The sequence below is a fragment of the Phocoena phocoena genome, chromosome 20 (genome assembly GCF_963924675.1).
Source record: "Phocoena phocoena chromosome 20, mPhoPho1.1, whole genome shotgun sequence".
In the NCBI taxonomy this organism is placed as follows: Eukaryota; Metazoa; Chordata; class Mammalia; order Artiodactyla; family Phocoenidae; genus Phocoena; species Phocoena phocoena.
The window spans coordinates 55,588,236-55,602,342 of NC_089238.1; the positions used below are offsets into that span (position 1 = coordinate 55,588,236).

At 58.3% G+C, this 14,107-nt stretch overlaps 1 protein-coding gene across 1 annotated transcript; it reads right to left on the bottom strand.

Moving 5' to 3' along the window:
• Positions 1-1,071: 1,071 nt before the first annotated feature.
• ZDHHC7 (zinc finger DHHC-type palmitoyltransferase 7) lies at positions 1,072-11,588 on the bottom strand. Its single transcript, XM_065898866.1, has 6 exons — positions 11,274-11,588; positions 4,068-4,192; positions 3,204-3,300; positions 2,686-2,767; positions 1,869-1,999; positions 1,072-1,248 (listed from the first exon to the last, which is right to left on the bottom strand). Exons 1-6 carry the CDS (start codon positions 11,586-11,588, stop codon positions 1,072-1,074), a joined length of 927 nt encoding a protein of 308 aa, XP_065754938.1.
• Between the last annotated feature and the right edge of the window lie 2,519 nt (positions 11,589-14,107).

The window sequence follows — 14,107 nt, forward strand, 5'->3', positions numbered from 1 at the left end:
AACTGAAAAATCAAACAAGCTGTCGCCATCCTGAAGAGTCTGCAAGCGAGGCCCACGGGGCCCAAGGGCTCCTGCCTCGCGGCCCCCTCACCTCGTCGGGGCCGCGTGCGCCCCCTGCAGGCCATCTGCGCGAGCATCAGGCTGCAGGTGCCAGGCTGCCACAGATGCTCCTCTCCTCTCACGGAGGGGCCGTTTACACGCTGCTCATTTGGCCAGAACCAGACAGGTCAGTGCCAAAGCCCTCTCACGCACGCAAGATTTTTGTAAAAAAAATTAAAACAGGAGGGCAACAGAAGACCACACAGGAATGATTGTTCTTTGGATTGAGATACTCTCCAATATGCAATACATTCATAGTAAACCCCACGGGAGGGGGGACCCCGCGCAGCTCTCCCCTCTTCCCTGAAACGTCGGTTTCTAAAAAATAGCTTGTCTGTGGCACACGCCCATAACGTGTTATGTTGCCTGAACACGGCCCACTTTAAAACACACGTGCACGCACACACACAGACACACGTGGACTTGCCCACAGGGTCAGGGCCCACCAGCCCCGGGCGGGGAGCGAACCTGCAGCCCTGCTGCTCCGTGCAGCGCCTGCGGCTCCTGCATCCAGGCCCCTCCTGGACCGAGGCGGACCCTCGGGAATCACGGGGCCAGCGGGAGCTCCCCGAAGCCACCAGCCGCAGAATTCCTGGTCACTGGCTTGGCTCGTTTATCTTCATGAGTGAGAAAAGCAGCTCAGCACACAGGATTTTAATAACCTGTGTAACAACCCACAAAACTTCTTAGAAAATGCCAAGTACGTTAACAGAACTCCTAACTGTGCAGGAAGATAATGACATTTGGCTTCTCCGTGCGGCCACGTCCCTTTGTTACTGGACGGTGACACGGATCAGAGCGCCACCCAGTTAGTGTGGGAACTCCGCCATCTGTGACCGTAAACGTATAAACTCTGCTTGCTGCAAGCAACTGCTCTCCACTTGCCCTACTGGCCACAGATGAGCTGCTGATACCCTTTCCGACCCCAAATAGATAAAGTCCGTGAACAAGTCCCAGCACGATGAGAGAGCCTCACACCGAGAACTCGGGGCCCCCTTTCCTAGGTCTCGTCTGCAGTCGCCTGAATCGGAAGCCGACGAAGGGGTTCATCCAGAGCAGTGAGGGGGGGCCCCCAAAGACAGACTTCATCCCTTCCCACCGCAGCCTCCGCTCCCACGTCGGCTTCTCACTCTTCAGCCTCTCAATCTCCTGGGGGAGAAAGAAAAGCAAGTGGGCGGCAGCGCCAGGAGAACCCTCAGGAGGTACGGGTCAGGCGAGCGGTGACAACAGGGAAGCACCACCAGACGCACACGTCCCTCCGCACGTGGGAACGAGGCGTCGGGGTCAGCAGCGGGGGCTCTCCTGGCACCAGCCCCGCGGCCCCCGAGCACAGCCAGGCTGCAGCCACCAGCGGGGTGGACAGCCCAGGCAGCCCCAGAGGCAAAGGGGGAGCCAGCCCTCCGGGCCAGGGACTGTCTTTTTTTCACATACTATATTACTACAAATATTGATGAAGCACCTGCTCTGGGCCTTCAGTTCAAAGACACGAAGGCGACCAGCTCCCTGCAGCTGCCAGGGGGCGGGGCCTCCTAGAAACGGAGTGTGCCGGCTCGCCCTGCCTGGCTCTGCTGACTCTCACGTCACAGGTAACGCTCGAAACCCGAGCTGCATGCAGCGAGGGGGGCGCGTGCAGTGATGCTGTCGCGGCCCCTCGGGGCTGCCCCGTCCACCTCCCAGGTAACAGGCGGGCCCCGCTGTGCACAGCAGTGCTGCCCGCCGGCTCGTGCCCGCACCAAGGCCGCAGCAGACACAGCAGACGAGGAGCATACCGTTTCATCATTGCATATGGAGTGGATCTGGGTGCCGAACATCACTGCGGTGAAAGTGAAAAACAGCAGACCCTCAAGGCACAGGAAGACCAGCAGGATCACAGTGACTGGAGGTGAGAAACCACTGCATTCTGTGAACGAGAAGAGGTGGCTGTGGCCGGACATCGGAGCGCGGCGAGCGGCCCCGGCTCTGTGCCGCCCTCAGGCCGGCGTCCACGGAGGAAGGAGCTCGTTTCGCAAACAGGCACACCCGCTGTCCACCAGGGGCGGGAGGCAGCCCTGCCAGGCAAGAACCCACACCACCACTTCCTGGTCGGCAGATGCGGAAGGTTCTGTATTACCCCGGGTCTCTACTGAGACGGTTCGTGTACAGCGCTGCGTACTAAGACACAGCAAAAGCCAGAAAAGATGAGAGTCGCGTGTGCCTACACCTGTGAGCAGGCCTCACTCGGGGCGCACACCCAAGGCCAGGGCCGCCCAGCTCGCGCCTGCCTGGCTACACTCGCGGGGCGGCTCGTACTCAGCCACGCACGCTCAACCAGCCAGAGCGCACACAGGCCTGCTGGGAACAACACGCACGCTCACCCAGTCTCAAGCACCTGCAGGAACTCTCAGCTAAGGAGGACCAAGTGCACGTACGTGGCTTCATTACAGCAAATGGCAGTGTGAGAGCTGTCCCACACTCTTTGCTTAAAAAGCTCAATTAACTCCTAAAATAACCGAGATGACTTCCTTCGAAACTGGAGGATCCCTTCTTCCTCTGCCTCCCCTCTCCCCCCACAGCGTGCACGTGCGGGGGTCCTGCGCCTGCGCTTACCAGTCCACTGCCCTCGGACGCAGGCGACGAACTGCAGCCCGCAGAGCACGAGCGCGTGCACGGACGCCAGCGCGATGTACATCTGTGGGGAGACACCCGTTAGCCCATGCGAGGACGGAAGGCCGCTGAGCCGTACGTTTGCTCCTGACCTCACAGGTCAGTGAAAGTGGGTGAGGGAAGGAGGAACAGCAGCAGCTGACATCCGCCTCGCCAGGACACACTGGACCAAGCACAGAAATCCACGTGGGGAAATACGTTCTACCACTTCAGCAAGAGCCTATTAACAACTGGGGTTCAAGGTATCTGGGAGAGAATTAATCGCAGTAAAACACCCAGAATAACACAAGCAACGTACACTCATCTGGTGGACTACTTCCTACCAGTGACAGCACAGGTATAATTTGAGTCCCAGAGAAGAGGCTGCAGCGCTGACGTCAGAATAAACTTACTCGCTCCAGGTAAGATTCCAGATAAAGAACTTAGTACAAGTCACTCACTCCATGAGTATCTTTACTCACAGTGAAGAGCACGAAAAATCTCTGATTCTTTTCTCCGACACAATTGTTCACCCAGGGGCAGTGATGATCCATTTTCCGAATACATCTTTTGCAAATACTGAAAAGGAGCAGTTAGATTTTCACTAGTCCACGCTCGGAGGAAACACCGCCCAATGAAGACAGTACTGGGAAGAAGCCACCCAGGGGGCCTCCTGCCCTGTGGAAGGGGTCCCTGCAGGGGCTGGGGCTCAGGCTGCACCTGCAAAGGGTTCCATCCAGTGGTGGGTGTTCGCACCGCCTGGGGAAGGGGTCCCAGCAGCACCGGGTTCTCTGGCTGCACCGGGGAAGGGCTCCCTCCAGTGGTGGGCACTTGGACTGCACTATGAAGGGTGTCTGCAGATGGGGCACTCAACGTGCCCTGGGGAAGCGGTGCCTAGAGTAGTCAGGGGATCAGCCCCAAGTAAGGGGTTACAGCAGTGGTGGGGCTATGGCTACTGGGGAAGGGCTCCCTGTAAGGGTGGGTGTGGGTGAACAGACTGCCCTGGGGAAGAAATCCTTCAGCGTGGGCTCTGCCTGTGCCGGGGAAGGGGCCCCTCCAGTCGTGGGCACACGGGCTTCCCCGGGGCAGGGGTCCCAGCACCGGTGGGTGCACTGGCTGCCGCAGATAAGGGGTCCCTGCAGTGCTGGGTGCTCGGGTTCCCCTGGAGGAGGGGTCCCTGCAGTGCTGGGCGCTCTGGTCGCCCTGGGGAAGGGGTCCCTGCAGTGCTGGGTGCTCTGGTTGCCCTGGCAAAGGTGTCCCTTCAGTAATGGGCGCTCTGGTCGCCCTGGGGAAGGGGTCCCTGCAGTGCTGGGCGCTCGGGTTCCCCTGGGGGAGGGCCGCCATACCTGCAGTGGTGGGCGCGCTCGGGCTTTATACAGCAGCACTTGGGGCACTTGTAGATCACTTCTCCAGGCTTCAGCTGCAAACTCTCCATGTACTCTTTAGTAGCATTCCCTTTGGGCACTGCCCCCTGTGGTTTAATAACAATGTATTTTAGCTGGGCGGAAGGAAACATCAGTGAACTTAGGAATTAGTCTTGGGTGTTATGTACCATGATAGAATTTATCATGCTGTAGCTGCCACTTATATTAATATGAAAAATAACTATTACTCAGGCAGGACCAGAAGTTTTATTTTTCATGAAAAATAACGTGCTTTAATACGAATTCAAAATATAGAGTGCATCATCCTTCATAAGGCGAGTCACCTGGGCTTTTCAAACTTCATGCAGGACGTGCCAGAGGTGAGGTGTGTTTGCGAAGCCACTCCAGCCCCAGGGCAGCTGGTGTCCCCAGGGTGCTGGCCCTGCGCACACCTCCTGATGCACAGGTTTCCTATCAGCTGCAACAGGGGGGTGCTGAACAAAGCAACCTCAAAAAGGACTTTATCTTGTGAGTTTGAAGTTGCCAAACTAATCAGGAGCGGTCACACACAAGCCCCAAGCCCCCCCCTCCCCCAGGCGTCCAGCCCCAGGGGCAGGAACAGCGGGGCTGTAAGAGTGTGTCTGCAGGAGCCCTGAGCACTAGGGGAGCTTGAGAGGGACGAAGAATCTGGAAATGGGAGCAAGAGCCGGACAGCCCCACACACGGGAGTGCAGTGGGCTTGAGTGGAGGGCAGTGGGCCCACTCTGGGCCCGAGTAGGCTACAGAGGGGGAGGAACTGTTCTCCGGGCAGTGGAGACAGGCAGTGGAAATCACGTTTGGAAGATCATTCTGGGCACCATGGCCTGTGGACTGGGAAGAAGGCCAGGACCCCGTTTCTGTGCCCCATGGAGCCTGTCCTCCCCATGGAGCCTGTCCTTCACACAGAAATGCATGTTTCTGGAGAAGGAGCCCCACTGGGAGGGAGGAGTAGAGCAGGGGCGCAGTGACAGGAGAGCACGGGGAGACGGGGGCGCAGACGGGGGCGCAGTGACAGGAGAGCACGGGGAGACGGGGGCGCAGTGACAAGGCATGGGGAGATGGGGGCACGGGGAGACGGGGGCGCAGTGACAGGAGAGCACGGGGAGACGGGGGCACAGTGACAGGAGAGCACGGGGAGACGGGGGCGCAGTGACAAGGAAGGCACGGGGAGACGGAGGCGCAGTGACAGGAGGGCACGGGGAGATGGAGGCACAGGGCACGGGGAGACGGGGCGCAGTGACAGGAGGGCACGGGGAGACGGGGGCGCAGTGACAAGACATGGGGAGATGGCGCAGGGCACGGGGAGACGGGGGCGCAGTGACAGGAGAGCACGGGGAGACGGGGGTGCAGTGACAGGAGAGCACGGGGAGACGGGGGCGCAGTGAAAAGGAAGGCACGGGGAGACGGAGGCGCAGGGCACGGGGAGACGGGGGCGCAGTGACAGGAGGGCACGGGGAGACGGGGGCGCAGTGACAGGAGGGCACGGGGAGACGGGGGCGCAGTGAAAGGGAAGGCACGGGGAGACGGAGGCGCAGGGCACGGGGAGACGGGGGTGCAGTGACAGGAGGGCACGGGGAGACGGGGGCGCAGTGACAGGAGGGCACGGGGAGACGGGGGCGCAGTGACAGGAGGGCACGGGGAGACGGAGGCGCAGGGCACGGGGAGACGGGGCGCAGTGACAGGAGGGCACGGGGAGACGGGGGCACAGTGACAGGAGGGCACGGCGAGACAGGGGCGCAGTGACAGGAGGGCACGGGGAGACGGGGGCGCAGTGACAGGAGGGCACGGGGAGACGGGGGCGCAGTGAAAAGGAAGGCACGGGGAGACGGGGCCGCAGTGACAGGAGAGCACGGGGAGACAGGGGCGCAGTGACAGGAGGGCACGGGGAGACGGGGTCGCAGTGACAGGAGGGCACGGGGAGACGGGGGCGCAGTGACAGGAGGGCACGGGGAGACGGGGGCGCAGTGACAGGAGGGCACGGGGAGACGGCAGGCACACCGCTGGCAGCAGGAGCTGCGCTGGAGCTCTTGAAAGCCCACTGTCTGGCTGCCCGAGCCAACCTCTGCAGGGCCAGGGCCGACACCCACGTCTGCAAAACCCAGCAGGCATGTGTGGAGACCCAGGACCACTGGCTCCAAGGCCCCCGGGGAGCCGGACAGGCGGCCCTGTCACCAGCAGGAGTGAGGTCCCACAACATGCCCCGGGTTCGGGGGGCAGTACAGGAAGGGCTGCAGGCAAAATGGGAAGGTTCACTGCCCGACCCTCCCCTGCAGCTGACTGCCCTCCAGATGGGCACAGGTCAGTCCCCCATCCTAACACAGGGAAGCTGCTGTGGTCAAGATCCTGGCCTTAACATGCCTCCTGTCTCCTTAATCTACAGTGTAAAAAAAAGTTCAGGGTTTAAAGGCTCATTTTTGAGAATTCACATCAGAAGGTCAGGTCCAGCATTTTACTCAATTTTCCCAACACCCTCTGGAGTCTTTCTGGTCCCTCAACCAAGCCAGGACCCCAGCCCGCCCCACGCCTACCGCTGGCCCCGTGGCACTGTTCTGACTTCAGGAGCTCCCACCTTGTACAGCCGCTCCTGGTGACAGCTCGGGTCACATGTTTCATAAGACGATGGAACGGACCAGGTTTAGCCACACACACGCTGCTTCCACAGTAAAACACGTGACCTGACACACTTCTGCGGAGCACGGCACCCCACGCCGCCCGCTGGTTAGCGCTCCCACGACTGCTCACGGAGGACAGGTGTGCATCTCGAGGGGGAGACACGTCAGATAACACGTAACAACCAGCCCGCGTGGAGATGAAGGCATTTTCTGGTCCTTCTTGCGCCTCAGAGCCCTGGGCAGGCAGCCCCTGTCTCCCACAGTGCCTCCCGATGACTCACCCAGGTCCCCGCGGCTGGTGATCTACACTTCGATTCCGTAGTCCGAGATGTGCTCTCGCAGGCCAGACGCGGAGCAGAAGGGCGGGCCGGGGTCCGCTCAGCACCGGGTCTCACCAGGTCACACCAGAGGAGTGCCTGCTTCCTCGGCACCAGTGGGCCCCCCTCCGCTCCATCAGAGAAACCTTCCGAACAGGTGAGGCACGTTCCTCAAGCTCGCGTTCCCCTTCGAACCATTTTCAGGGCATGTTTTTTCTAAGACGCATCTTGCGTGTTTCATCTGTGTCTCGCCAGGACTGTGATCCCTGCCATAGCCACGCCTCCTACCCCAGTACGGCCCAGACGGCTCCCCTTTGGCACAGCGTCCTCTTGACAGCTTTTCCATTCGCTGCTGCTGCTGCTGCTGCTAGCGCCCGACGTCTCACACCTGCACCCACCCACCTCTGATCCGCCCTGGAGAAGGAAACCAGGTACCCACTCTTAGGAAGAGTGCTCCCTACCACGGCATACATATATCCAGGAAAGTTATGATTTGCAAAGCACATTTCCCCCTCATATCTTTCCATCTTGACGCCCTGGTTCCCTCCCTGTCATGCATCCTGGATCCCCAGGACCTGACCTAGGGGCACGGGAGCGTGACGCTTCCCCTAGGTCTACCTACTAATCCATGGTCAGCACAGGGGACGAGGAGCACGTTAAACCACGTACAGGGATATAAGCTGAAAACCCCAGAGTGGAAGGAGAAAAATGAGACACGTCAACCAGTCACAAAGGATAGATCTTATTTGGATCCTGATTCAAACAAAAGAATATAAAAGGACTGAGACGACTGAGGAGATGTGGACTCTCACTGGACATAGTAAGGAATTCAGGAATTCTTCAACCGCTCCACACGAGCCACTGGCGTTGTAGCCATGCTTTTATAAAGAAGAGCCCTTTTGGGACTTCCCTGGTGGCTCAGTGGTTAAGAATCCGCCTGCCGATGCAGGGGTCGAGCCCTGGACGGGAAGATCCCACATGCCGCGGAGCAACTGAGTCCGCGCGCCACAGCTACTGAGCCCACGAGCCACAACTACTGAAGCCCACGCACCTAGAGCCCGTGCTCCGCGACAAGAGAAGCCACCGCCATGAGAAGCCCGTGCACTGCAACGAAGAGTAGCCCCTGCTCGCCGCAACTAGAGAAAGCCCGCACGCAGCCACGAAGACGTAACGCAGCCGAGAATAAATAAATTTATATTTAAAAAAAAAAAGAAGAGCCCTTTTTAAAGATACACACGGTTATTTACAAATAAAGTTTTATAATGTCTGAGATGTACTTCCCAATATTCTGGGGAGGGAAAGGGAGTAGGCGAGGATATCGCTGACACGAGATTGACCACGAGGTGATAAGCAAGGTTCATGACCCTCTTCTCTCCACTTCTGTGTATAATGAAATGTCTGTAAGAAGTTAACGAAAAAGCAAGGGCTTTGGCAACGGATAACTGTTGAAACCCCAGCTTTGCCTCTTGCCAGCTGCGGGTCTCACCTTCTGACATGATGTACGCCCACCTCCGCAAGGTGCTGGTGGGTGAATGAACGCCCAAAGGCGTCCCAGGGCGCCCGGAACAAAGGCGCCTTAGTGGGCCCTCGGCACCGCCCGCTGACAAGGCTGCTGCCTGTAGAACAAGGCTGGGGACAGAGGAGAGCAGGCTCCGGGAGCGGGGCAGCGGGTGGCCTCGCACAATCTCATGCTTCTGACACTGAGACTCACCTCCAGAGGTGAGCTTGCCGCCTTGGGCTCGATCAGCTCCCTGGTCCATCACGTGTCAGAGACCCCATCTTCCTTTCTGCTCCCCCCTCAAAGTACCAATAACTTCTCAAGAAACAACCCAAGCCGGAGCCAATCCTGGCAAAGACTGACTGTTCCTAATGGCTTAGTAAAAGGACGTCCGGCAGAGAACTGGCCTCACCCCGGGTGGCGTGACGGCTCTCGTTCAGCCCAGACTGGACCCCGTGTTGAAGGTGATCCGCAGAGAGGAGAAAGCAGCCGCCCCGATGAGAGGACGGAGCAGACACCCGACCCCGCTGGCCACGCAGTCTCCCCCACACTGCGCGTCTGGAACCCAACGCTCCCAATTCCCTCTGGTGTGAGGGGCCACCGTCTTCACTAGGCGGCAGAGGGCCAGGATGCCAGGAAGGTCAGGGGTGCCTGGGGGCTCAGTCGGCCTCTCCCCTGCCTCCTTCCCGAGAGCTTCCCCACCCCAGTCCCAACGCCTGCCCGCGGCCAGACGCACCCCTGCCCTGGGCCTCCTGACACCCCGCGGGGTGCCCTTGGTTCTATTCACACCGACTCCCGGTGGTTTCTGTAACTTGCCACTGGAGTCCTGACGTGTGGCATGGCGGAAGCAGTGACAGCGAGATGTCAAGACGGAGGACGTGAACGGACCGTCCTCCAAAGACCTACAAACGGCCGAGAAGCCCAGCATCATTAGTCATCAGGGAAATGCAAATCAAAACACAATGGGGTACCACCTCACAGCCGTCAGGATGGCTCTCATCAAACACATGAACATCACCTGAGGAGGTGGAAAAGCAGGAACCCGTCCACTGCTGGGGGGGCTGTAAGGCACTGCAGCCGCCACGAAAAACCACCCTCAGCAGTTCAGCGCAGCGTGAACATACGACACGGTACTTCCACTCCTGGGTCTCTACCCAAGAGAAACGAAACGTGGGTCCACACAAACCTGGTCCCCAAGGGCTCACGGCAGAACTGTCCATAACAGAAAGCGGCAAGAACCCCGATGGCCAGCAACTGATGATGGCTGTAAACAAAACGTGGCCCATCCCCACAGTGGAACAGTCTTCAGCCATGAAAAGGGACGAAGCACTGACAGTGCACGGTGTGGATGAGCCCTAGGAACCTCGCGCCGATGAAGGAAGCCAGAGGTCAAGGCCATGTATCCCCGTATGATTCCATCTATGTGATCTGTCCAGAACAGGCCAATCCAGAGACAGAAAGTACATCAGCAGTCGCCTGACGCTGGGGGACCTGGGGGGTCGGGGCGGTGACGGCTAAGGGCGGCAGGGTTTCTTTTTTGGGTGATGAAAATGTCTAAAATGACTGCGGTGATGTGAATACACGAAAATCATCGAACAAAAGGGTGAATTTTGCGGAATGTGAATTAAATTTCAATTAAAAAATGCTTGCATCCAGGACTCACACCCTCCCCCACCTCACACCCCAGCCCTCAGCGCTTCCATCCAGCTTCTTGGCAGCGAAACGAGTGAAGCGAACACGCCCGCCGGGAGCAGAGCCCGCCACGCTGCACACCCCTGCTACCCGAGCCCCGGCTCCCGGGGCTTCCTGAAGAGCTGTGAGGCCTCTTCCCGCCGGAGAGGGGCTGTAACAGGAGCGGGACCACGCGGGGAAGGGGGCCTACACTGGTCAGAAGACACAAGCACTGTGGTGAGAGGGGCCCAGCCGGGTAGCCCTCCCTCCCCCGGCCCCACCGGGCACACCGCAGCCTGGCACCTGGGCACCGACGTGGTGGCCTCCTCGCCGAAACGCCTACAAACGATGGACCCAGCCCCGTTTTCAACATGCAGGAAGATGGCTGACACGACCAGGGCTCTTCCTACAGCGAACTTAAAGATAATAGCTAACCTGCAGCCCAAAGAAGTTAAATTAGTTGCGTGTGATTAAAAGACAACTGGAAAGATTCGTAAAGTGGTGAAACCTAGATGCCACATCAGTCCATACTTCAGAGAAACAAAGTATTTAAACTAGAAAGGGGGACTTCCCTGGTGGTCCAGTGGCTAAGGCTCCCAATGCAGGGGGCGTGGGTTTGATCCCTGGTCCGGGAGCTAGATCCCATATGCCACAACTAAAGATCCCGCATGTCGCAACTAAAAAGATCCCGCAGGCCGCAACGAAGATCCTGCAAGCAGCAATAAAGATCCCACGTGCAGCGACTAAGACCCAGCACAGCCAAATAAATAAATAAATATTAAAAAATAAAATAGGATTTCAGGCATTATTCAGTACACTTTCTTCATCTGAATAAACAGCTCAGTGTAATGTTTTCCATGAACATACCATGACATCACCTCTCTCTGGGTGCTGGGTTCTCTCCAGCGAAGCCACAAACAATGCCACCAGCCTGTATCCAGGAACTCGTGAACCCCGAGGCTGCGGGAGCATGAGGCCCTCCGCCCGGTGCCGCTGGTGCCTCCCCAGCCCAGACCCGGCCGAAAACCCCAGCGAGAGGGCAGGTACTCACGGGGTCGGTGAGCATGGTCCTCAAGTGAGAGGACAGGGCAAGCACCGCCAGGCAGTTAAAAACGACTCCATTGACCACGGAGTACCAGAAGTCTTTGGAAGGCAGCAGCATGACAAACGTGACCACGAAGTCCGCGTACACGACCAGTAGCCACGTCACGACAGCACAGATCATGCCACAGCCGTCGCGGATGAACCAGACCCTGTCTGCCACGTCGGCCTCGGATGAAGAGGAGGAGGAAGAGTCGTAGTTGTCATTTTCGGTCAGGAGAGGATGGTGTTCGACATCCCGGAGCCGGTGTCCTGATGACGGCATGGTTTCCCTGGAGGGGCATGGGACACAGCTCGTGAGGCTCCTGGGGACACACGGGTACCTGCGGCTGGCCCCAGCCACACTGCACAAGGATGACGCGGGGCAGGAGCTAGACACCCTTGGCACCCAGGCTCCAAGCCCGGGCGAGACGAGGACTGGGGTACCACGGCCCCATCCACGGTGCCAAGGCCCGACGGCCCGCAGCGCACACATGCCAGCAGCTGATGAGAGGCTGACAGACGAGGGGCTCTTTCACTGCTCGTTTCCACCCCGGCCCACGACCACAGAGCCCAGTTCTCGCCTGACTCTTCCCTGTTTCGCTGAGTTCTTCACTCTCACTTCTCCCTCGTCTGAACTGTGACAACGTGCGACCATGTTTCTGAGGCAGTCTTCTTTAACTCTGTGCTGTTTCTAGAACGCCCTTCCTCTTTCAGTCTTTTAACAGTTTCCTTCACTTATCTGTTCTTTCGACAACTCTCCCATATTTCCTAATACCCGAGAACACACAGGGTCAGAAACTAAAGGAAAACTTACACTTTTCCTAGCAAATATTTTGCTGCTTCTTTAAACCTATAACCTCCTCTCATCAGTGTCTGATATGAGTAGAAATACTCACGATAAAGAAAGAAAGGGAAACAGAGTCAGTTCCCATGGCCCTGTTGTTCGTGCAGGGGATAGAGAAACACTGACAGCACTTCATCAAACGAGCCGAGGGCTTTCTCCACTCAGGCTCGGCTCCTTTCGAACAAGCACAGAGCAGGCGACTGTGGTCTCCCCAGCGTGGCGGGGGAGGAGGGCTAAGAATGCTCCTGGGGTCGGGTCTGCTACAGCTGATACACAGCATCCGCTCGGGAACCCTGGCATTACTTCCTTCCTTAGCTGTAACCCGGGCACGGGAACGATGAGAACATTTACCGAATGAGCGAATCTGCTGATGAGAGCTCCTTCTGCAAATGTTTTGCAGGTTTCCCTCTTGATACAAAGATACTGACTAGTACAAGACAGCAGTGAAACTGTTCCCCGCAGCCTGCTCTTAGATCAGACAACAAGAGCTTCAAAATTACTGAAGTGAAGAAACTGAAGATAAGAATTTGGGCAGCCCCGAAGCAGCCGTTCTTCAGCCAGCACATACTGGACCCGACGGCTGCCTTCCTGCCGAGGCCTCTGCCGAGCCCCTTCCCTCCGCAGAGGCCACCCGCCCTACAGCGCAGCGCCCGAGGCTTCTCTCTGCCAAGCAAGTCATCCTGCAGAGGCAGTCCTCGTGCCTCTGAAGAGCACTTTGCAAAGGGACTCTGAACATCAGACACGGCTATCTGGAGAGGGTGCTGGAGCGCGGTCCCGTCTACACCACTGTAAAGCCTGATGCCGTCAGGGGGCTGAGACTCTCTGGGAGGAGGAACGGCTCGGCAGCTCCACGGGCAGCGCGCTCAGCACTCCCTACCTTGAGAGGGCGTCCGTGTCTCAGCCCCGGGCTGGCTGTCAGCCCTCGTGGGAAAGGCCTGGGTCTTCTCTCCGGGCTCCCCGTCGGGTGCCCGCACGCCCCTGGGCTCACGGCAAGTGCGCATCTGTTTACAGGCAGACGCGACAACGTGAATTGGTCCCCGTCTCAGATCCAGAGAGAGGCCTAGTGACGGCCACAGAAGTTTTTCAGTGAATCATAAATGTTCATCAAAGCCTTAGCTGAGAAACTCCCCTGACACGAATCCCCTTGCTCTACGGCTACTCCTCAGGTAGGACGCTTTCTAGGAGCGATGGCTGCCCGCCTGCTGGGCAGCGAGCAATCGCAGGGCCCACGTGTCCAGAGACAGGCTGGCTTCCTGTGAGAGCATGCGCGCGCAGCCCGAGTTCTGCCTAGAAAGCAGGACCCGAGTCTTCTGGACGCCTGACCCAGTCCCGATTAACCTTCCCGGCTGAGGCACTGGCGACAGCAGCCCCAGGCCTCCCCGAGGGGTGCAGATGGCAGCTCTATTCGTGAGGAAGGGTGACCGCACACATACCAACCCCAGTGGGAGGGAAGGGACGTTCCCAGAAGCACGTTAGGATACTGAGGCCTCACGCCCGTGTGCTTCAGAGCTGGATTTGTAAAATCCACTAGAAGGCAAAGGGAAAACAATCTCGTGCCCAAAAGTCACTTCACTTGCAAGAAAGCAGCCGATGAACACGGCGGGGTTAGGCTACACACGTTCGGTTATCTGTCGTCAAGTGCAGGCCCCTCCCGCTGAGTTACAGCACTCACACTTCATTAAAGCAACAGGAAGGGAGGGGAGGAAATGAAGAAACAATTCCTTTACGCTCAACTAATCTAAAAATGCTGGGAACACAAGAGCAAATGGCACGGCAATTGGCGATGCGCAGCCAGGGCGAGGGCACAGCCTCACTCTGTGCTGGTAGCCGTCGCTGGTGACTGAATACTCTGCGTGATCACGTCTGAAGAAAACCCGAAAGCACTGTGCACTGCCCGACGCTTTTTCTACTTTCATGTCCACTTTAATGGGATCCTGTCTACACTCCAAACCTGAGCT

What these genes read in the sequence shown, in the direction of transcription:
- ZDHHC7 (XM_065898866.1), bottom strand. Translation starts at nt 11,588, where the DNA reads ATGCCGTCATCAGGACACCGGCTCCGGGATGTCGAACACCATCCTCTC. An exon ending in GAGCGCGCCCACCACTGCAG is followed by an intron (nt 3,301 to 4,067) that starts GTATGGCGGCCC and finishes GCTCCTTTTCAG; the next exon opens with TATTTGCAAAAGATGTATTC. An exon ending in GATTTTTCGTGCTCTTCACT is followed by an intron (nt 2,768 to 3,203) that starts GTGAGTAAAGAT and finishes GTCTCCCCACAG; the next exon opens with ATGTACATCGCGCTGGCGTC.